The sequence below is a fragment of the Peromyscus leucopus genome, unplaced genomic scaffold (genome assembly GCF_004664715.2).
Source record: "Peromyscus leucopus breed LL Stock unplaced genomic scaffold, UCI_PerLeu_2.1 scaffold_1425, whole genome shotgun sequence".
Taxonomy (NCBI): Eukaryota; Metazoa; Chordata; class Mammalia; order Rodentia; family Cricetidae; genus Peromyscus; species Peromyscus leucopus.
The window spans coordinates 1-24,029 of NW_023504584.1; the positions used below are offsets into that span (position 1 = coordinate 1).

At 43.7% G+C, this 24,029-nt stretch overlaps 2 protein-coding genes and 1 pseudogene across 2 annotated transcripts; 1 reads left to right on the forward strand and 2 right to left on the reverse strand.

Annotated features, from left to right (window-relative positions):
- Nucleotides 1–3: 3 nt before the first annotated feature.
- On the forward strand, nucleotides 4–997 carry LOC114688751 (3 beta-hydroxysteroid dehydrogenase/Delta 5-->4-isomerase type 1; the record flags this gene model as incomplete). Its single annotated transcript, XM_037201782.1, has 1 exon — nucleotides 4–997. A coding segment is annotated over one exon (618 nt), but the record flags the coding sequence as incomplete, so codon positions are not given.
- Nucleotides 998–5,348: 4,351 nt separating this feature from the next.
- On the reverse strand, nucleotides 5,349–6,654 carry LOC114688749 (annotated as a pseudogene).
- A 7,875-nt stretch (nucleotides 6,655–14,529) lies between these two features.
- Nucleotides 14,530–24,023, reverse strand: LOC114688750 (3 beta-hydroxysteroid dehydrogenase/Delta 5-->4-isomerase type 1). Its single transcript, XM_028863275.2, has 4 exons — nucleotides 23,913–24,023; nucleotides 20,095–20,300; nucleotides 16,876–17,040; nucleotides 14,530–15,718 (listed from the first exon to the last, which is right to left on the reverse strand). Exons 2-4 carry the CDS (start codon nucleotides 20,237–20,239, stop codon nucleotides 14,907–14,909), a joined length of 1,122 nt encoding a protein of 373 aa, XP_028719108.1. The 5' UTR covers nucleotides 20,240–20,300; nucleotides 23,913–24,023; the 3' UTR covers nucleotides 14,530–14,906.
- Between the last annotated feature and the right edge of the window lie 6 nt (nucleotides 24,024–24,029).

Here is a 24,029-nt window from a genome sequence, read left to right on the forward strand (position 1 = left end):
GCAGCCAATGGGTGCAGCCTAAAAAATGGTGGCATTTTGCATACTTGTGCCTTAAGGCCTATGTATATCTATGGGGATAAAAGTCCATTCATTTCTGTCCAAATGGTCAGGGCCCTCAAAAATAATGGTATTCTGGGTGTTACTGGAAAATTCTCTATAGCCAACCCAGTGTATGTAGGCAATGCAGCCTGGGCACACATTCTGGCTGCCAGAGGCCTACGAGATCCCAAGAAGTCACCAAGCATCCAAGGTCAGTTCTACTACATCTCAGATGACACCCCTCACCAAAGCTATGATGATTTAAACTTTGCTGTGAGCAAGGACTGGGGCTTCCACGTTGATTCCAGTTGGAGCCTTCCTCTGCCCCTGCTCTACTGGCTTGCTTTCCTGTTGGAAACTGTGAGCTTCCTGCTGCGTCCAATCTACAACTTCCGGCCTCCATTTAACCGCCACTTGGTCACACTGTCAAATAGTGTGTTCACCTTCTCCTACAAGAAAGCTCAGCGAGATCTGGGCTATGAGCCACCTGTCAGCTGGGAGGAAGCCAGACAGAAAACTTCACAGTGGATCGGGTCACTAGTGGAGCAGCACAAAGGGACACTGAACACAAAGACTCAGTGATGTGACCATGGCAGGGACGTGGCCCTGGGTGCTGTCAGTTGGTAGTTGCCAGGTCCTCCAGAAGGGACAGAGGCACAACCCAGGTCCTGCTGCCTCCCTTTGACACACAAACCAACTTGGTGTCTTCCTCAAGTCTCCAGATGCTTTGCCAGTCACTGGCCCTGACACAAGCTTTCTTCCCTCAGCACCTGCCCAGCAACACAGGGTTGCTGTGTCTTGGCTCCTAGTTCCAAACTCTCAGCACCTCTTGTACCTTAGAGGTCTCTTCACTGGTTTCATCTCCTCACTAAATGCATTTCTCATCTCTGAAAAATTCCCATTGCTCTCTGAAGCTCAATCAAAGGATCAATAAATACTGATTAGTACATCATCTGCAGAAGTTGTTTTAGTCTTCTATTTCCCTTCTGTGACCAGGTAAGGCCATGCTGGGAGCAGAAATGATCATGGATCTGAGGTGGATTGAGGAAAATCAGCATCCAAATTAGGGATAGGAGACTCATCCCTGGCCACTGTCCTTTGAAGTGCACTAGATGACTAGATGACTGTGTTTTATGTAATAGGGACTGACAGTGGGAATACCAAAGTTCCAGTTTCTCCAAGAGATTCCCTACGGCCAGGGAAAGAGCTAGGAGGAGGCGTCCTCTAGTAGACATTCAGAGTTACAGTTTTTCTCACAGCTAAATCTACACTTGTCTGTTTGATGGTTTTTGTTCCAGGTTTCCTATAAAACTGCCAGTATGAATACAGTGGGTAGAGGCTAAGGAAGTTTCTCTCCCTAGCTCTAGACAGAACTATGAATAAACCCACTCCCTTTACCAGCTAATGCCTCATAGTTTTCTCTTTCTAATGAACAGAGAAATTGGCCTCAGATGTCTGACTCTGTGCACCAGTTTCTACAAGCCAGACAATAGATAGTAGCTTTGGGTTAATACTCCTGGATTCCCAGCAGTTCGTGGAGGTGGAGATTAGAAGATTCCCCCTTTTCAAGCATGGTGGTACCAACTGCCTGTGAATGATATTGGTCAAGAGAATGGGCAATGGGCTCCAGCCTGACCTTTTTGTAAGGAAGCTGTGCTACTGGGTGTGTGATTGGAAGTTCTTGGTAAACTGTGGTTAGGAATGCTTCATTCTTCTCACTTTCCTTTTCCAGTTTCTAAGATTATGAAGAGTGCTTGCTTCTAAGAACCCCTTGAATAGGAAAGTGGTTCCTGTGCATTTGAACCCATTTTGTAAAGAGTATTGGATAAGATACATATGCATTTAGGATTGCTGTCACGTGGGAGTCTCTTCTCCCCACACCTAAAGCAACACAGGCACCAGACTCCATGCAGAAGCTCTCTCCTCCTGTGGGTTTAAGATTCCACACCTGGAGCTGAACATAGCACTGGCACTATCTCTCTTGGGTGTATAAGGAATCTCACTTAGGATTCTGAAGTTTGTGTTCTACAAATCTGTTAGTAATTCCCTGAGAAAGGATATGACAAGCAGAAAACAGTGGCTTTGAGGAATGTTTAAGTGAGAGTGTTAGCCAAACACAGCTCTGTTGTGAAATATTATTTTCAGATGTGTTGCGTTTGTTTATGCTATGGAACATTTGTTTAATGATGGAACAATGTGTTGTGTTTGTTTAACTCTGTGACACTCTTTTACTTAGCCTGTCTAAAACATCTGATTTCTGCAATAAAGAGCTGATGGGCTAATAACAAGGCAGGAGAAAGTATAGGCTGGGCAACAGAGAGAATAAAAGAGAAGGAGAAATCTGGAAGAAGATATAAGAAATAAGAAAAGCAGTAATAGGGCATTCACAGCCCAGCCACCCAGCTTCCCAATAAGCCATGGAGTAAAAAGTCATGAAAGATACACAGAAATACAGAAAGGTAAAAGCACAGAGGAAAAAGATAGATGGGATAATTTAAGTTAAGAAAAGCTGGCTAGAAACAAGCCAAGTTAAGGCCAGGCATTTATAATAAAGAAAAAGCCTCTGTGAGAATTTATTTGGGAGTTGGGTGGTATGGTCCTCAAAACAGTCAAAGAGTAAACAACAACAACAACTACACTGCTCTGCTCTGCTCTGCCCCTCGAGCCTCTGGGAGGTGACAGCCTGCACTCACTTTTTAAACAGCATGTCTGTTCTGAGCCTACCTGGGCATTCTAAGTCTATATGAATGCTCTTGTCCTGTTCCTTCTTGTCTGGATCCGAGAACCCTGATCCCATGAAGGAAAGAACACTCTAGCTACATGAGTTCTGTTAGAGAGGCAACAAATGTGCCCTCCAGCCCACTCTGCTAATGAGGGATAAGGCCCTATCAGAAGTGTCAGGCATCTGACCCCAAGACATACATCTGCCCCACAGAGAATCATAGCAGAAGAACATATCCCATTTCTGGAGTGGAAGGAACTCCATCACCTCCTCTGGGAGATGGACATAAGAGCTTGGTCACCCCATATCTTGTGCTATGCCACATCCACTTTAGAGTCAGGCCCTTCTGAAACATGGAAAAGAAGATGCCTGGCCCTCAGTGACACTCTGGAAGGAAACTTCACTAAGCATCACACCTCAGTGACCCACAACACTACCCCAGCATTAACTCTTGCTTCAGCCACTGAAATCATCCTCTAATCAAATAAACAAGGCATTCAACAAAACTTCATCTACCTGTAGAATTCTGAAAAGTAAATGACTTATGTCCCTGCGAGTTTCCATTTTTGCATCAATTTCCGTTCTCCTTATGCATAGTACAAATTGCTGTTCTTGTTGTTTCTAATCTAAAAACATTTTTTACAAATGTGCGTGTTTAAGTATGTGAACATTGTCATTATATTATACATTTCTTAATCTACTTTCTATCCACACGTGTGTGTGCCTGCTTGAACTACAGCAGGTGTGTGTAGAGGTCAAAGGACAAGATGTGGAGTTAGTTCAAGGATTGAACTCAGATGATCAGTCTTTTGTGGCAGGAGCCTTTACCTGCTTAGCCATGTCACCAGCACTTAAGCTGACACTATAAATTGAATGCAGAGACTGTGTCTCTGATTGATTGATAGTCCCGACTCCATAGCTCTTTCTTCTGCTGCCTCAGAAAGAAAAATAGCCACTGGTGTCCCAGGGGGAAAGTGCTTCTTGGTATTGGGGGCTCACAGGAAGAAATGGGAACAGGCTAGAAGTGTGTGTTGGAAGGAGGGTGGGAGTGAGGGGGTCCAGAGGACATCAGGGGCCAGCCACCCAGTGACACAGCAAGCCATGCAGTAAGAAGTGATGGAAGGCATACAGGGATAGAAAAGGAAAAGCCTGAGGTCAAAGGTAGATGGGATAATTTAAGTTAATTAAAGCTGTCTAGAAACAAGGTAAACTAAGGTTAGGCATTCGTAAGTAAGAATAAGTTTCATGCATGTGATTATTTGGGAGCTGTGTGGCAGGCCTCCTAAAGAAAAAACAGTAAAAAAAAAAAAAAATTATATCGTTCACATTTTTAGAAACTGGAAAAGGAAAGTGAGAAGAATGAAGCATTTCTAACCACAGTTTACCAAGAACTTTCCAATCACAAACCCAGTAGCATAGCATCCTTACAAACAAGGTCAGGCTGGAACCCATGGCCCATTCTCTTGACCAATATCCTCATAGGTAGCTGGTACCATCATGCTTGGAATAAGGGAATCTCCCCACCCCTCACCACCCAGAAACTGTTGGAAATCCTAGAATATCAACTCAAATCCACTCTCTCCTATGTAGGCTTATTTAAAAAAAAAAAGTGGTCCCTGGAGTCTGGGATCTGAGGTCCATTTCTCTGTGCTTTAGAATGAGAAAACTATGAGGCATTAGCTTGTTAAAGGGGAGTGGGTTTATTTATAGTACTGTATAGAGCTAGGGAGAGAAAATTTCTTATCCTCTATCCATACCACTGTTGAGATGATATATTGTATACCCTAATATACATGCCAGAGAATCAGAGGACAGAGCCAGCCACTAGATTAGACATAGAGGTCAGGCAATGGTGGCACACACCCTTAATCCTATCACTTGGGAGGTAGAGATCCATCTGGACCTCCGTGAGTTCAAGGCCACACTGGAAACAGAGCCAGGCAGGGGGGCTACACACCTTTAATCCCAGTACTGGGACAGGGCACACACATGCCTTTATTCCCAGAAAGTGATGTCTAAGAAGAGAAAAAAATATGAAGCATGAGGAAACAGGAACTCACTCTCTTTAGGCTGAGGATTTCTTAGAGGTGAGAACTAGTGGCAGGCTGTCCTGCTTCTCTGATCTTTTAGCTTTCACCCTGATATCTGGCTCTGGGTTTTTTGGGGTTTTTTAATTTATTTTTTTAATCAAAGGACCATCTAAGGTTTGAACAACAACTTTTCTCATACCAGCAATTTCATAGGAAAACTGTAATAAAACCATCAAACAGACATTTCTAGATTTAGCTGCGAGAAAAACTGTAACTCTGAGAATGTTCCTAAGAAGGAGCCTCCTTCTGGCCCAAGTAGGGAATCTCCTGGAAAAGACCTAACTTCAGCGTTCCTTCTGTCAGGGTCCCTATTACATAAAATATGATCATCTAATCATATAGTACACTCCCAAAGGAGTATGGGCTATGTTTAGTCTCCTATCCCTAATCTGGCCCTGATTTTCCTCAATCCACCTCAGATTTATGATCATTTCTGATCCTAGCATGGCCTTGCCAGGACACAGAAGGGAACAGAAGAGAAAAATACCTTCTGCAGATGATGTATTAACAAATATTTATTGATCCTTTGATTGAGCTTCATAAAGCATTGGGAAATTTCCAGAGATGAGAAATTCTTTTAGTGGGGGCATGAAACCAGTGAAGAGACCTCTAAGGTACAAGAGGTGCTGAGAGTTTGGAACTAGGAGCTGAGACACAGATGCCCCTTTGTCCCTGGGCAGGTGCTGGTGAAGAAAGCCTGTATCTGGGCCAGTGACTGGCAAAGCATCTGGTGACTTGAGGAAGACACCAAGTTTGTCTGTGTGTCAAAGGGAGGCAGCAGGACCTGGGTTGTGCCTCTGTCCCTTCTGGAGGACCTGACAACTACCAACTGACAGCACCCAGGGCCATGTCCCTGCCATGGTCACATCACTGAGTCTTTGTGTTCAGTGTCTCCTTGTGCTGCTCCACTAGTGACCCGATCCACTGTGAAGTTTTCTGTCTGGCTTCCTCCCAGCTGACAGGTGGCTCATAGCCCAGATCTCGCTGAGCTTCTTGTAGGAGAAGGTGAACACACTATTTGTCATTGTGACCAAGTGGCGGTTAAAGGGAGACCGGTGGTTGTAGATTGGATGCAATAAGAAGATCACAATTTCCAGTAGGAAGGCAAGCCAGGATACCACAGGCAGAGGAAGGCTCCAACTGGAATCAAGGTGCAAGGCCCAAGTCTTGTTCCAGAGGCAATATAAGTCATCATAGCTTTGGTGAGGGGTATCATCTGAGATGTAGTAGAACTGTCATTGGATGTTCGGTGACTTCTTGGGGTCTTATAGGCCCCTGGAAACCATAATGTGTTCCCAGGTAACATTACCCATATATACTGGGTTGATTGTGGAGAATTTGCCAGCAACATCCAGAATGGCATTACTTTTGAAGGTCCTAACAATTGTGCCAGAAAGGAATGTGCTTCCCTCCCCATAAATGTATGTGGCCTTAAGGCACAAGTATGCAAAATGCCATCATTTTTCAGGATGCACCCATTGGCTGCCAGCACTGCTTTCTCGCCCATCTTTTTGCTATATGGGTAGGTATTAGGCCGTGTGCTTTCATGATTCTCTTCCTTACAGCCATTCTGGATGATCTCCTTGTAGGAGTTGGGCCCTGAAATATAAACTGAGTTGGTGTAGATGAAGACTGGCATACCAGCCTGGAAATAGGCCTCTAACAGGTTCTGGGTACCTAATCACAGACAACACACGGTTAGTATAAGGATATATACGAAAAGTCCACATGATTACTGTTCATTTCCACCTTGCTCCCAGTTCCCTGGTATATTCTTTCCTGTTCCTGGATCAGCACGGCCATGGTGTGGGAACATAACCAATAAAAATGACAGGAGTGACATCTAGTATCTGGGAGCCAAGGGTTCTAGACTTTCAACATTTACAGAGATCTCTCTGTCTGTGTTTCTGTCTGTGTCTCTCTGTCTCTGTCTCTGTGTGTGTGCTTGTGCATGTGCATGCATCTGTGCATGTGTTTTTTTTTTTTTTGTGTGTGTGTGTGTGTGTGTGTGTGTGTGTGTGTGATATGTGTGTGTGTAATTCTGACCAAGAACTTTGATTCTGGAAAAGATCAGAGTATTTTTAGTTTATGATTTGTCAATACAGTTTTAAAGACGACAATTTCTCATTTCATTATTGGGAAGCAATTTCCAAATTAAGAAAAACATACAGCCACATACAAGGACAGCTGAGATTCCAGATGTTAAGTGCCAAACTCAGTTGTACAGAGGCAATGGCACACTGAGAAGGACATTATAATACTAGAAATTTTCTCACCCAATGAGGGCTATAGAAATTGTCACAAGGACCATCCCTAGTGACCCAGTAAAGGTTGTTGAGCTGTGCTGAGATTTAACATTTTCTGTGTCAGAGGTATCCATTTCTTCTGCCTTGTCTGCAACACCAGAGATTCTCTCATCTCTGTTGTGTACTCTGCAGTCTGAGTTTGACTTCCTTATCTTTCAATTTCCAGTTTTATCTCAGGTTGGGTTTGTTTTAGCCGTTCCATGTCGACTTTCATGTCTTGAACTGTTTTCATCACGTCCCTCACTGTTCCTTTGTGTTTTCATAGACGTCATTAAGAGTTTTTCCATATCCTCTGAAAGGTCCTTGCACATATTCAGAATTGCTGCTTTGAAGTCCTTGTGTTTCCATGCTGGTGTCCTGGCTTCTGGGTTTGTGATGATTGAAGTGATTTTAGGTGTTGACATCTGGTCTTTGTTGTGTGGGTGCTCTGTTGTTTGGTTTCTGTTGCCCTCTCTTGATCTTAGGAGAGTGTTGTGGTTGTGGTTTCCGAGTAGACAATGCTTCTGCAGGTTGGTGTGTGGCAAAGAGGAATAGAGGTGGGCTAGGAAAAAGGCTGAAGAGTTGCTCCAGGAAATAGCCAAGGGGATCCTGTCTACATCAAGTGTTGGGGTCCCCAGGAAGTTTGAGGTGTGGTAGAAAGTGGGCCTTCTGTAAGTAGGTTGACCTAAGGCAAAGAAGAATCTGGAGAGACGGGCTTGAATGGGCTAGGGGGACCCTGGGTCTGAAGCAAGAGTTGGAGTCTCCAGTGAATGGAGCTGAGGTGGGAAAAGGAAACATGTATGTAGGTTGTTATGTATCTGAGGGTGAGAGTGGAGAGATCATAATGGAAGGAGAGTGTGACTCCCCTATCTGAGTCCCTGCCAGATGTAGCCACTGGGGTCCCAGGTACAAGGTGTTTCTTGGTATTGAGGGTTGACTGGAAGGGATGGGAAAAGGCTAGAAGTGTTTCAGGGGTGGGGTGGGCAGTGAGATGGTCCACAGGAAGAGGAAAGCTGGGTCTGCTGCAAGGTTTAGCATGGTCCCCAGGTAAGGAAGTAGGACTGAGGGACAGGCTCCTGCAAGCAGACTGTTACAGGGCTGGGGATGAGGATGAGAAAGTGTAATGGAGGCCATGAAGGACCATGGAAGTCTCCCACTGGAGTCCAGTGTGGATTCCAAGAGAGAGCTTTTCTACATATAGGCTTTAGACACAGATGGATGGAGGAAGGAGAAAACCTGGATCTGTTGCAAGGATCCAGGAGTCCCAGGAAATGGAGGGATAGGGTGGGAGGAAAGGTTCTTGCAAGTCTGTTACCTCCTTTGAAAATGGTATTGTGTACGCTTTTTGTAAATCTCTAAGCTAAAACAACAGCAATAGTTCATGCATTTTCCCCTTGAATCTCCTTTGAGAATTAGCTTGGTTTCTATCTCTGTGTGCCTATTTCTCTCTCTCTCTCTCTCTCTCTCTCTCTCTCTCTCTCTCTCTCTCTCTCTCTGTGTATGTGTGTCTGTTCCTCCATCTCTCTTTCTCTCTCCATCTCTCTTTCTCTTTTGAAACAGAGTTTCTCTGTGTCACAGCTCTGGATGGTCTGGAACTCCCTCTATAGACCAGGCTGGCCTTGAACTCAGATGTGCCTGAGAATTTATTGCCTATGCTGAGAATTAACTCTTAAATGTTAACATGTCAGCTAGTGAGCTGAAATAAGAACCTTCCCTAATAGTTTTTTCTTTCAGAGGCAGCAGAAGAAAGAGCTATGGAGTGGGGTCTATCAGCCAGAGACACAGTCTCTGCACTGTGTTTCCAACTTCAGCTTAAGGGCTGGTAAGATGGCTAAGCAGGTAAAGGCTCCTGCCCCAAAGACTGATAATCGGAGTTCAGTTCCTGGATGGACTAACTCCACATCTTGTCCTTTGGCTTCTACACACACCTGCTGTGGTTCACAAGTAGACACACACAAGTGCAAATGGAAAGTCAGTAGAGAAAGGCATAATATGATGATAATGTTGACATACTTATACACACACATTTACACAACTGTTTTTAGAGTAGACACACCAGAACGGCAACATATGCTATACATAAAGAAAACCCAATTTGATGTAAAAATGGACAATAGCAGGTACCCAAGTTCTTTAGTTTTTAGAATTCCACAGGTAGATAAAGTTTTGCTGAATGCCTTGTTTTAGTTTATTTGATTGGAGAATGATTTCAGTGGCTGAAGCAAGAGTTAATGCTGGGGTAGTGTTGTGGGTCATTGAGGTGTGATGCTTAGTGAAGTTTCCTTCCAGAAGGTCACTGAGGGCCAGGCATCTTCTTTTCCATGTTTCAGAAGGGCCCTACTCTAAAGTGGATGTGGCATAGCTCAAGATATGGGGTGACCAAGCTCTTATGTCAGTCTCCCAGAGGAGTTGTTGGAGTTCCTTCCACTCCAGAAATGGGATATGTTCTTCTGCTATGATTCTCTGTGAGGCAGATGTATGTCTTGGGGTCAGATGCCTGACACTTCTGTTAAGGGCCTTGTCCCTCATTAGCAGAGTGGGCTGGAGGGCACATTTGTCTCCTCTCTAACAGAACTCTTGTAGCTAGAGTGTTCTTTCCTTCATGGGATCAGGGTTCTCGGATCCAGACAAGAAATCACAGGACTAGAGCATTCATATAGATTTAGAATGCCCAGGCATGCTCAGAACAGACATGCTGTTTAAGAAGTGAGGGCATATTGTCACTTCCCAGGGTCTAGGGACAAAGCAGAGCAGCCTTTGGCTAAAGCTCACATTTGAACAAGCCCCAAAGCCTCTGAATCTGTTCAGCATATCCTTTCTCAGAGAATTACTAACAGATTTGTAGAACATAAATTTCAAATTCCTAAGTCACATTCTTTGCACACCCAAGGGAGAGAGTGCCAGTGCTGTGTTCAGCCCCAGGTGTGGAATCCTAAACCCACAGGAGGAGAGAGCTTCTGCATGGAGTCTGGAGTCTGGTGCCTGTGTTGTTTTAGGTGTGAGGAGAAGAGACTCCCATGTGACAGCAATCCTAAATGTATATGTATCTTACCCAACACTCTTTACAAAATGGGTTCAAATACATAGGGTCCACTTTCCTATTCAAGGGGTTCTTAGAAACAAGCAATCTTCATAATCTTAGAAATTGGAAAAGGTAAGTGAGAAGAATGAAGCATTCCTAACCACAGTTTACCACAACTTTCCAATCACAAACCCTGTAGCACTCCTTTCTTCCAAATAAGGTCAGGCTGGAGCCCATTGCTTATTCTCTTGACCAATATTCCTCATAGGTAGTTGGTAGTACCATGCTTGAAAAGGGGGAATCTCCTCATCCCCCACCCCCAACTGTAGCTGAAGTTTTCTCCAGTCCTGCCTGGCCCATGGTCAGGACAAATCTCTCTCACCCACCAGTCCCGCAGCAGCTCAGACCCAACTGAGTAAACACACAGAGACTTATATTGCTTACCCACTGTATGGCCATGGCAGGCTTCTTATTATCTAATTCTTCTATCTTAAGTTGACCCATTTCTATTAATCTATACTTTGCCCTGTGTCTCATGGCTTACCTGTACTTTACATCCTGTTTGTCATTGTGGCAGCTGGCAGCATCTCCTCCACTCCACCTTTCTGTCCCCCCAGTTCTCCTTGCTGCTAGTCCCACCTATACTTCCTGCCTGGCTACAGGCCAATCAGTGTTTTATTTATCAATCAATCATAGCAATACATTCACAGTATAGGGAACATCCCACAGCACTTCCCCTTTTTCTTTTTTTTCAAAAAGTAAGGTTTTAACTTTAACATAGTAAAATTATATGTAACAAAACAATTATCAAGCAAGAATTACAGTTACAATATTTAGTCTATTTATAGTATTTACTCTATTTGTATTTGGCAAAATTAAAGAAGATATCCTATCTATCTTACATTTGTGAGTCTAAGATTGCATATCTAACTTATCTTTCATCATCACTAAGGAAATTATAACTAGCTAGTCTTCAACTACATCAAAGACATCAGAAGGATATAATATTACCTGAGAAATGGGCAAAGACACAAGCAACTTTCGGCAGTCTTGCAAAAGGAGACAGAGACAGCTGGTAGCCTGGACAGTGATCCAAAGTTTTTCTGTAAAGTTGGGGCATCTGTCTTCAGCCCACAGGCCTAGAGTCTCTCAGTCACTTTTCTCTGTGTCCTGTTAAATGTCTGGCAGTTTCCCCTGTGAAGCAGGAACCTGAAGGACCATTTTGCCTAGCAAAGTTCAGTGGTCACCTTCCTATGGGTCCTGCATGTCCAGTCGATACATTATTTTCAAGCAGTCCAGGCAAGAAGAGTTTGTTGCCCAAATGGCTATTTTTGCCAAGAAGAAGATAAACTCCATATAGAGTGTCTTAGATGCCTATCCTCCTTTCTGAAGTAAATCAGTGCTGCCAGGAGCAGACATGTCTCATTGTCCAGAAAGTCTAAATTTTTAAAAACATTTTGAATGCCATGTTCTGTGGGTCTTTGAAGTATTTGAAGATTACCTATCTATTTGAAATATATCTATGTATACCTAGAAAACTTAACATGACTATAAGTTTGAATATCATAGAAGACTAATTGTTCCATTACAATTTAAATGAGCTGTATAAACATAATACCTTAAACAAGAGTAAAAATACACATACAGTATAACAAAATTAACTTTAAATTTGTACCAATAAACTAAAATCCATAGCAATGTAAAACATTTTTAAACAAGTTGCTCTTTAAAAGTATGTTCAATAATCTACCCCTTCATCTTATCATTATCTACACTGTCCCTTTTGTTCTTTAGAAAGAGAGTGTATTTATAATCAACCTGTTTTAAATAAAAATATTGGTTTTTCTCTGTCTCTTCTGATATGGGACAAAAGAATATCTTAACCTTTTTTTTGGCAATATGCTTGGGTTTAAAGAAGGAGTGGGCCAATTCCATCTCCAAAGTCAGCTTGGTATATTTGGGAATTTGGGCTTAGCTTCTCTTACTACTTCCTGCTGGAGGGGGTCACTGTATCTTATGAGGACATAAAGAAAATTTTAGGATTATGCAGTGTCCATGAGGGTGTATTGTCTGAGCCAATTGCCTTGAAGCCATTCTGGATGTTGGATCATCTGGGCCATGGTGTAACCAGAGACCTTTCAGGGGGTTTTGGCTGGTCAAACCTGATGTATCTTAATCTGGAACAAATCCATAGCTTCTGGCTTTCTGTGGAAACAAAAGCAGAGTCTCCTTTCCAAAGCAACATATCCTTACATCTAAATTTTGAAGTCAAGGTACCTTTAAAATATACATATTGGCTTAACTCAACAGCTTTTAAAATCAAATGTCTTTCTGCAGTTAAGAATATCAAAGACGATCCCTGGGCACCAGCCACTCCGCGGAGATCCACAAAGATACCCCCCGCAAAAGACTGCTGGCAATGGTCGAGACACCCTGATAGTTGTGCCATAAACCCCATCCAAGGACTGAGGAATCTGGATGCAGACATCCACGGCTGGGCCCCTGGTGGAGCACTGGGAGTCTAATTAGTGAGAAAGAAGAGGGTTTATATGAGCGAGAATTGTTGAAGCCAAGGTTGGATAAAGCACAGGGACAAATAACCAAATGAATGGAAGCACAGGATTTATGAACCAAAGGCTGAGGGGCCCCCAACTGGATCAGGCCCTCTGAATGGGTGAGACAGTCATTTGGCTTGATCTGTTTGGGAGGCAGCTGTGCGGTAGTGCCGGGTCCTGGGCTCATTGCATGAGTTGGCTGTTTGAATCCTGGGACTTATGCAGGGACGCTTGGCTCGGTATGGGAGGGGGGGACTAGACCTGCCTGGACTGAGTCTACCAGGTCGATCCTCGGTCCTCGGGGAGACCTTGATCTGGAGGAGGTGGGAATGGGGGGTGGGTTGGGGTAGGGGAGGAGGGGGAGAGGGGGAGAACAGGGGAATCTGTGGCTATTATGTGGAACTGAATGGTGTTGTAAAATAAAAAAAATAAAAATAAAATAAAAATAAATAAATAAATAAATAAAAGAATATCAAAGACAACATAATCCAGATTCTCAGCGTGATATCCATCTTTATGTGGCTTATTTTTTATATTAATTTTACTGTCTCTCTAAAGACTTTATTTTTAAAAAAATTAAAAATTTCTCTCTTTCAAGCCTATGACCATTTTCATACACATTGTAAACTATTCTATCTGAATCTGTCTTATTGTGAGCCTATTGTTTTAAACTGCAGCAATTAGTAATGAAGCAGAAGTCTTGGCTGTTAGCTCCTCCCAATTTAGCTTTTTTTTTGGTTTTTTGAGATAGGGTTTCTCTGTGTAGCTTTGCGCTTTTCCTGGAACTTGCTTTGGAGACCAGGCTGGCCTCGAACACACAAAGATCAGCCGGGCTCTGCCTCCTGAGTGCTGGGATTAAAGGCGTGCACCACCACTGGCCAGCCCCAATTTAGCTTTTCAACATGGTGGAGATAATTCACCGACAGCGCTGGGAGCCATATTGGATCTATGCTTCTATCCAAGAAGCATGGAGCACAGAACCTCTTTTTTTTTTTTTTTTTTTGTACTAGCAAAGGTTAAATCCACCATGCAGCATAATGTGTGGCTTGGAGGCACCTCATTCCCCCCATGCTGATGGTCAAGCACTTGCACACCAGGAACCCACCATATAGTAGCTCAAACCTGCAGGCTGCTGCTAACTTGAGAAAAACAACTAGGAAGCTGTTTTTAACTCTTTTTTATAATCTTCTTTCTCAGGTTTTAGATAGCAACTATTGCCAACCCATTGGGCAATACCCACCAACTGCTGGGCATTCAGGAGTATTAACCCAAAGCTACTATCTATTGTCTGGCTTGTAAAAAACTGGTCCCTTGAGTCGGATATCTGAGGCCAATTTCTCTGTGCATCAGAAAGAGAAAACTATGAGGCATTAGCTGGTAAAGGGGAGTGGGTTTATTCATAGTTCTGTTTATAGCTAGGGAGAGAAACTTTCTTAGCCTCTACCCACTGTTCTCATACTGGCAATTTTATAGGAAACCTGGAACCAAAACCACCAAACAGGCAAGTATAGATTTAGCTGTGAGAAAAACTGTAACTCTGAATGTCTACTAGAGGATGCCACCTCCTAGCTCTTTCCCTGGCCCTAGGGAATCTCTTGGAGAAACTGGAACTTTGGTATTCCCACTGTCAGTCCCTATTACATGAAATACAGTCATTTCATCATCTAGTGCACTTCAAAGGACAATGCCTGTGATGACTCTCCTATCCCTAATCTAGCCCCGATTTTCCTCAATCCACCTCAGATCCATGATCATTTCTGCTCCCAGCATGGCCTTGCTTGGTCACAGAAGGGAAATAGAAGACTAAAACAACTTCTGCAGATGATGTACTAATCAGTATTTATTGATCCTTTGATTGAGCTTCAGAGAGAGCAAAGAAAATTTTGCAGAGAAGCAAAATGTTTTTAGTAGGGAGATGAAACCAATGGAGAGAACTCTAAGGTGCAAGAGGCATGGAAAGTTTGGAAGTTTGAGCTGAGACACAGCAGCCCTGTGTTGCTGGGCAGGTGCTGGGGAAGAAAGCCTGTGTCAGGGCCAGTGACTGGCAAAGCATCTGGTGACTTGAGGAATACACCAAGTTGGTCTGTGTGTCAAGGGAAGGCAGAAGGACTTGGATTGTACATCTGTCCCTTCTGGAAGACCTGGCAACTACCAACTGACAGCACCCAGGGCCATGTCCCTGCCATGGTCACATCACTGAGTCTTTGTGTTCAGTGTCCCCTTGTGCTGCTCCACTAGTGACCCGATCCACTGTGAAGTTTTCTGTCTGGCTTCCTCCCAGCTGACAGGTGGCTCATAGCCCAGATCTCGCTGAGCTTTCTTGTAGGAGAAGGTGAACACACAATTTAACACTGTGACCAAGTGGCGGTTAAATGGAGGCCGGAAGTTGTAGATTGGACGCAGCAGGAAGCTCACAGTTTCCAGCAGGAAGGCAAGCCAGTAGAGCAGGGGCAGAGGAAGGCTCCAACTGGAATCAACGTGGAAGCCCCAGTCCTTGCTCACAGCAAAGTTTAAATCATCATAGCTTTGGTGAGGAGTGTCATCTGAGATGTAGTAGAACTGACCTTGGATGCTTGGTGACTTCTTGGGGTCTCGTAGGCCCCTGGCAGCCAAAATATGTGCCCAGGCCACATTACCCACATATACTGGGTTAACTGTGGAAAATTTGCCAGTAACATCCAGAATACCATTATTTTTGAGGGCCCTGATCATTATAACATAAATTATAAGACTCTTTTCCCCATAGATAAACATAGGTCTTAAGGCACAAGTATGCAGAGTGCCACCATCTTTCAGGCTGCACCCATTGGCTGCTAGTACAGCCTTCTCAGCCATCTTTTTGCTATATGGGTAGGGATCAGACCATGTACTTTCACGATGTTCTTCTTCATGGCCATTCAGGACAATCTCCTTGTAGGAGTTGGGCCCTGCAACATCAGATGAGCTGGTGTAGATGAAAGCTGGCACACTAGCTTGAACACAGGCTTCCAACAGATTCTGGGTACCTAATCACAGAGAACACACAATCAGGAGATAGTTAATTAAGGGGGTTCACCATGTGCACAGCTTCATGATTATTTTCATCTTCTCGATAATAGAACAACCTTTAAAATCAGTGCATGTTTCCTGTTCTCTGAACTCACAGCTACCTTCCTATGATCTGGGGACAATGGGTAGTTCTAGAGAGCAAAGCTCTCTTTTGTTCACAGCCCTGTGTCTGTGTGCATGAATGTGTAGAACTTGGTGTCCTTTACTGTCCAAAGCCCCTAAGGCTAATTGTTTATCTATTTTGAATGTGACCATGAAGTAATTATAATTTTATGCATATAAATTCATGCATGTGTTTTAGATGTACAAAAGCAGAAGATCATATTCTTAGACTATGAACAAAAATAGTTCCTTTTAACTAAGAATAGTTCAAGAATTAACATCATCCAAGCTAAAATCCTGTTGTATACAGGTGATAATATGTTACACAGACATTTCATAACTACAGTTTTTTGTCATTTGATGAGAATAAAACTGTCCAAGGACAACTAGTCTGAGCCAGGGAACAAATGATTACTGGGTTTGGAGAGAAGTGGAGACACAACTGTGTTCCTGGGTGCATACACAATGGTGAAGCACTCTTGGTTCCATCTATGACTTTGTTGACTTAGTTGTACAAAGTAGAGGGGATAAATATTCCTTCCAGTTTTCATCTTGGATCCCAGCACTGACTCACCCCATCTGTTCCTCTTGGTAGAAAACTAAAAGGGACTGTGTGTTCCCTGCTGGGAATTCCTGTTATGGCAGACCATTGTCAGGTTGGAATCTCTCTCAGAACTAAAAGCATGCAAGTCTTGTCTAGATCTTACCAAAGGAGGAAAGTGTGGATGGTTGTCAGCTGCGTGGAGTTGGAATTCAGTCTCCTTGGCAGGGAGGACCACAGAAGAGCTTTCCTTGAATTTGGAGTGACATAGATGTGACTCACATTCTAGGCCACACACTTTCTACCTGCTGGGCCTTAGCCATGTAATAGCCCTGAAATCTTTGAGCTGGGTCTGATGAGCACAGCATTAGAATCAGAGCATGGCAGGTCTTGTGTGGTGAGAGAATCCCTTCCTGATCTGTGTTGACATTTTCAACCTTGCAACTTTCACCTTCTGTCCAGATACTGTACCTTTAATATTAACATCCAGGATGGTCTGTCTGGGAATGGCCCCCCAAATATCAATGACAGCAGCAGTGTGGATGACAACAGAGATGCCCTGGCAGGCTCTCCTCAGGTACTGGGCATCCAGAATGTCTCCCTCCAGCATTGTCACCTTGGTCTTTGTCTGTAGGTCTGTGGAACACAAGACAGGTCACTGGGAAGCTTTTCTGCGGGCTGGGATGTTTCCTGTATACAGGTGACAGTTACCTAGGTCATCAAGAGTTGTCTTAGTGGGGGAAATGTTAGACAGGAGGCCTGGTATATGGAAGGAAGATGCATTCTTTCCCACTGCAGAAAACAAACCAGTTCAGGAAGCAATCAAATATGCCTGGAGCATGAAATTTGTTCAGAGGAGTGTTGGGAAATTGATCCATTCATCAAAGAGACGCAGGAGGCAATGGTGGTGGCTGGGTAGAAGTGAGAACAGCAATTGGAATGTTTGTTTCAGTGTTATGATGAGGAAGACCCTGCTTCCAGCGGTGGGATCAGAGAAGGAAGCCACATGGATATGATTCTCAGCCAGAGCCTAGTATTTCCTGGGTCTGTGCTAAACCACAAAGGAAGAGTTAACAGTGTACCACTCATTGGGCAGAAATGACTCAGGGAGAGTGAAGGCACTAACAATAAAAATAGGATGGGCTCACGTATGTAGATGGTAGAACATCACCTCTGAGATGTCATCAAAAAATTAGATGTCTGTGGTGTAACTAAGGCTCTCCAGGGACTCCCTTACAGCCATCTACCACAAGGCAGTGGGTACAATGCCAGTATCTTTGGGTTCCTACTAAACCCGAAAATAGTGCTGCCTGTTATTTTGTCATTCAACTCACAAAATGACTGTGTCCCACATGTGGTCGTCCCCAATACCCTATATTTGCTTTGGCTTCTTAATTCTCACCCACTTCATAGAGCCTGGTTCTCTAGGCCCTAATTAGTAGATGAGCTTAGTGGGTTTCCAGAAATCTGTGGACACAGTTATGGCTACACTGACAGAGGACACCTCCCTTGACCTGTCTCTACCTGTGCTATTAGCCTATTCTCTGGAGTTGCTTGCAATCAGTATTTCAGAGGCAGATTGAATTCATTCCACTCAACTGAACTTTTCATGCCATAGTCAATAAAGCTAAACAATAGTGGGAGGATTGGGAGAAATCCAGGGCTGAGGAAACATCTCTAGAGACATAAACAGAATGGCTTCCCACTTATTCTCTTCTAAGTGTGTCCTATCCATGCCATGGCTCTCCTCATGTAACCCCAGGAAAGCCCTGAAGTAGAGGGAGGCAAACAAGGTACTGCTCACAGGGAAGCGGGTATCTGAGTGAGGGTTGAATTCATGGATTATGATCCTATCTGCCCATTCTGTCCTTCTCCTTTGCTATTGATTTAGACAGGCTGGTTCAGGGATGTCAGTGTGAACAGACATGTGGAATCCAGACCTGTATTGGAATAAACTCTCATCCATGAGCTATTTGGGGACCCAGAGATGCCAGAAGAGGCCTCTTAGAGTGTTTTCTGGTGGTGCCATAGTTGCACCCTTATCTAGGATACCTGGATGTGACTAATATTGGCACAGAAACATGGTAGAGTGTTGTTGTCATGTGAACCAAGTCAGAGAGAGACCCAAGGGAGCTCCTACCCACAATGAATGTGAAGATTATAAAGGCTGCAGCTAGATTTCCTAGATTCCCGTTCAGTTTGTTCATTTTAGCTTTAGTATTTGGGTAAGCCAGTGAACCTCTGCACTTATTTATCCACAGAAATAGAGCGTAGACACATTAACTGCACTCCAGCATTGTTAAACAGAGCTAATGATTGGCTGCCACAGTATGTACCACAGAGCCTGGCACAGAAAGCACAATAATATGAATGTTGGCTTTATCTTTATGCAGGGCCCTCTCTATTGTTATTCCTGACAGTACTCACTATGGCGCTATTCCTCCAGACCAAACCTTGGCTATTTTCAGGTATTGCTTAGACATTGGGACTCTAAGAAATATAAGTGACTGTGTGCTAATATTGAGTTTCTGGAGACAGCAATTAGAATGTTAGAGGACTAATTTGACATTTGAAGAAGTCAGAAACAAAGACAGAGTAGAAGGGAAGTGTTGTCTCAAAGGGAGGGTCCTGTGTGCAGAGCAGATACCTAAATAGAGTGTGTTTACCCTTGAAGCAGAGGAGGGGGCAAAGTGCTAGCTTGAGTCACATATAGACAATAGGAGGACTCTGCAGCCAAGAATTGGCCCTGGACAAAATAATAGAGTATAAGTGAGGCAACCTCTGGCTTGATCTGTGATCCTCATTAATTGGATGTTGCTGCTATAGTCATCTTTCTTTTCTCCACTCAAAATCCTTGATTTTCAGGTGAGTGAGCATCCTTTACTACATGTACTACAAAGTTCTTATAATGACTTGGAGGTTGACTAGGTGCTAAAATATCCTGTGAAACCAGCTGGTCCAGTTGTAACTGAGATAACAAATTGGCAAAGGAATTATGACCTGCCCCAGTGAATTCTGCAAACTTATTCTTAGTGATGATAAACTCCCGTGAGGAATGAGAAGAAATATGCAAAAATAGTCCAGGTGAGGTATGGACAGTCCTGATACTAGCATTGTGTTGCTCCCTTGGTGTGACCTCATGCATTTATCAGGTTCACTTTCTCGGTCTCATTCTCTATCTCTGTTTTTTCCTGTCTACCTGTCCCTGCCCACTCTCCTATATCTGTCTCTGTATATTTCTCTCTCTTTTACATCTACTTCTTTTATTTACCCTCTACCAAAATCCTAATTGAAGGAATGAAAAAATGCTAAAAGAACCCCTCCATCCTCCTCTCCCCATGCAGAGAGCAAACCTGAACAAAACAACTAGAACAGTAGCAGTTAGGACAGAGGGAGCTAGTACTGAACCCACTAGCTTAATGATCTTTATGGCTATACCCAGCAATTGGCAAGTCCACATTAAAGAGCTCCAGGAAAGGGAGAGTGAAATCGTTAGTCCAAATTCAGCCTCCCCTAACTGTACACTGTCTTTTATGCTGTGTGGTCTGATTCCTCCTGATGAATGTGGACATGGAGCCATGTTATGACTGCAAGTGTCCTTATTTACTTAACAGGGAAAAAGCCCTCCCTGCATCCAGTCAATTGTTATGTTGAATTGGAATGCTATGCCAAATCCTCAAGTTGACTTACTGTTGAATTCCTCCCTGGTTTCCGGTCTGAAGACCTTGTCCAGGACTCTGACCTCCTCCAGATCCTTCTCCTGCACCAGCAAGTGGACAATCCTTTGCCCCAGAAACCCTCCTGCCCCTGTCACCAGGCAGCTCCACCCAGGCATGGTCAACACAGGCAGCAGATCCAGTGAGAGCAGGGGTAATGTAGGGTGAGTCTGGAGATGGCTAGAAAGAGAGAGCCAGGGATTACTCAAGCTTAATTTCCCCCACCAACCTGTCATAACACAGATTGTAAGGCATGGCACAATTTCTCCATAGCACTATCAATGTATTTCGATGTGTACCCACAAACTGTTAGACCCACAGGGTTTCTTTTCCCCAAGATTCTCCTTTACCCAGATGCCTGTTGCCAGCCCAGGTGATTTCACCTGTGCTTCAGAAATGACCACAAACTTACTGCACACGATGAAGTTACATGAGCAGTTCATCGAACTCAGAAAAATGTTTACTTATTGGCTACAAAAGGTGAGGCACAAAGAAAGGGTCCAGAGGTCTTGTGCCCTTGGGGAATATAGCTCCAGAAACTTCTATGGGTTCAAAGATGCAGAATTATAGTGAACCCATTATTGGGCATCTATTTTGGAGATTGCATTTATGGGCATGCTTGAACCATGTATAATTTTAGTGAAATGTGATAGGGCACAAGTTAATCCAAGTGCCATCAGATGGGATAGGTGGTCCATTAAGTCCTGTGTTTTGTAAGGTCTCAGCATTCCTTCCTTGAGTTTGTGGGACAGAAGTCATTTGGAATAGGAATGCTCTGTCAATCAGACACAGCCCGTTTTGGAATGATATTTGAATCACTTACCATAGAGGAAAAACAATTTAGATGATAATATTAAAATCCACAGCCTATTTTTTATAAACACAAACCCCTAAATCCCTGGTACCAAACAGATATGTAACTCAAGAAATCGCCACATCAATGGAATTCCAATGAACCTTTATTAACAAATACTGTGCTTTATACTGTATGAATATGTCTTCCAAAGCAAGTCAGATACCACACTTCCTTTTCAATTACATGAGGTTACAAAGCAAGGTAGCAACACTTTGGCAAGCCTACACTTTCATCTTTTCAGGCATCTGGTATAATTGGGCTATGAAATAATTTTGTGTCTTCCTCTAGTCTCACTGGAGGGATAGATGTAATGCAAGATCCCTTTTAAGTTAGAGTGCAGTTATTCCCTTCTGTTCTGTCAGAGGCTACTCCCCTTCTCCCAAATCGTCAACACTCAAACATTTTCATGTTTGGAAGGGGCATTAGGTGAGGCCACTGTCCCATCTAGGCTGCATGCAGCAAGGCTAGCTTACTAAGTAACCGCTCACCCACACAGTAGTAGGGTTGGCTACATCTTGTAGAACGTAGTGGGCTGTCCTGACTACTAGCCAATATAGCAGCATTCACTGTTAACCCCATCACCACCCACCCACAGACCCCCAGGAGGTCTGACAGAAGTTTCCATGGACACTGTCCCTAGCATAGCACCTTCAGTTACTTGAATCCGGGTCCTCAGACCAGAGTCTTGGTGCATTGGGAGGTGATCTTTGAAGAGATGTGAGAAGCAAAATGTTACACAGTCACACACATTTACACACACACACACAGTCCTCTGGCTTGCATGGTTACTGTTTTACACATCAGGCTGGAGAAAGATTTCTTTATTAGATTCACTTTCTGCTCCCACAGAAGCAGATAAAAGAGATAAGAACTTCAGGAAAGGTTTGGTAAAATGTGGGATGACTCATCCCTAACAGGCTTTTTGGCCATCTGGCCCAAACAAGTAAAAAAGGTACTTTCTGAGAGCCAGCCTGGGTTGGCCTGATGGTCTCAGCAACAACAATTGAAACATGATCTGGAGATGACCTGGACCAGTGAGAGGCAGCCATGTCACATCAGCAGATGCATATTCATCAGACCTCCTCCTAGGGTGGGATGGAGGGTTTAAAAGTCTTGCCTCTTCCTGAATAAACTGAGCTTGTTGTTTCAACATTCTCCCAGAGTCTGTATGGTTTGGACTCTGAGCCTACTTAGCCCCTGGCCCCAAAGGGAACACAGCAAGGACCCTGTTACAGTAGAAGATCCCTCTTCTGTGAACTTTGTCCTCATCCCATCCCCGTTTCTACTTAGCCTCCACTAAGACTTCAGCAGCACATTTTGGTCAAAGAGGACCTCATCAGGGAGGGCTGCTCACCTAGAGACCACACTCTTCTCAACCAACACAAAGAAAAAGTGATTCAGCATATCACATAATGCCGGTTTAAACACTTCAACTTTGAAACATCATCAGCTCTTATATTTTAATGTTTTGGTGCCAAGTTAATGAATGACCTGTGTGCCTTTTATCCAGCCCACTAGTCTGCTCCCCCACTGGGGGATAACCTAGTGTTAATTTTTACCATGTAGAGCCTGCCTTCTCTGGCCTTGGGTCCTGTATGAACCCTGGTGTGTTGGCCACTGTGCAGCTTTCAAAACCCAATTGTTCTTCTTAACCGGCTACTCTCACAACCCATTTGGATTACACAAATGAAAGAATTCCTTCACATTATGCTTTCCTGCTTCCACCACTTCTTGCTATTCCTTTTCCCTTTAATGGAATATTTTTGGTGACCAAGAGACAAAAAGATTATCCCTGTAGTTCTTGTGTAATTTTCCTTGGAGGCGCTGCTGATGGTGGAAGCCTGAGGCCAAACACATGGAGCTCTGAGCTCCATCTAGCATCAGTGTGACCCACTGTTCTTGGTCTATTACTTTGATGTCGGGCAGCATCCTCTGCCTCAGTCTGACCCTACATTGTCTGTTAACGATGGCCAAGCAATGGAATGGTTCACCCCTTTCTTATGAGTTTGTGTGTTTCTGGGCACACAGAGGCACAATTCTCCAGGTGTTGTAGCCATCTCTAAGTTGCAGGGATAATTTCTAATAAATGAGTGTGAGATGGGACCTACAGGAAGAGAAAGGGGAATGAAAAAAGGGCTGTCTATAACCATGTGCTTCCCAGGCACCTCTCCAGACATAATATCTACATATTTGTCTCCTCTAATATATTGAATTTTCTCTGATACATTGATATTGTATATCCACAACAGAGGAGGTCAATTATCCATGACAGTGAGCAATCGTTTTCTAAGAGTCACTTTGTGACCTTAAGCACGAAGGACCTCCTTGGGCAACACTGAAGAAGCCAGACTGAGACAGTGATCAGGATGCTCCCATCTTTACAAGCATCGCTTAATCACGTTTACCTATGGCTACCATGGCAGCTCTTTCCCTGTTTACCATAAGCCTACAGCAGAACCATGAAGACAGACTTGGGGTCACTGAACACCCCTGTCTGCCTTTGTTCCTCCCGGAGCCACGTTGAAGATATTCTCCCCACACCTCTGCTTTAGCAATTCCTTGTTTCTTTAATTGTTATGTTAGGATGGCTGCTCCAGTCTAGACGTTTAACTTAGAAGTTCTGGTTACAAAATTCAGGGATGGTGGGATATGCCCTTCCCAATAGCATGCTTGGCAGTTAGTAGTAGTATAGTACAGGCAGATAGCTGGTGTGTTTTAGTCAGTGGTCTATAGAGGAACAGGAACTGTCTATCTATCTGTCTTCTGTCTGTCTGTCTATATCTCAGGATTTATTAAATCAGCTTTAAAGTTGTAAGAATAGCTAAATCATACCTCAGAAACTAGTGGTAACTTGGTCCTTGAGGCTAAATGCCTCAACAGTTGGAATATATCCCACAATAAGTGTTCCTCACTGTGGGGAGACAAATCGTACTTACTCAGTGGATTAGTGGTCACAAGTTGGCACTGGAAGTGTAGGAGGTTTCTGAGTCCCAGCTGGTCCCAAGTCCATAATGCAGGCTTGGAAAAGCTGGTGTCTTCTATCTGCAAAGGAG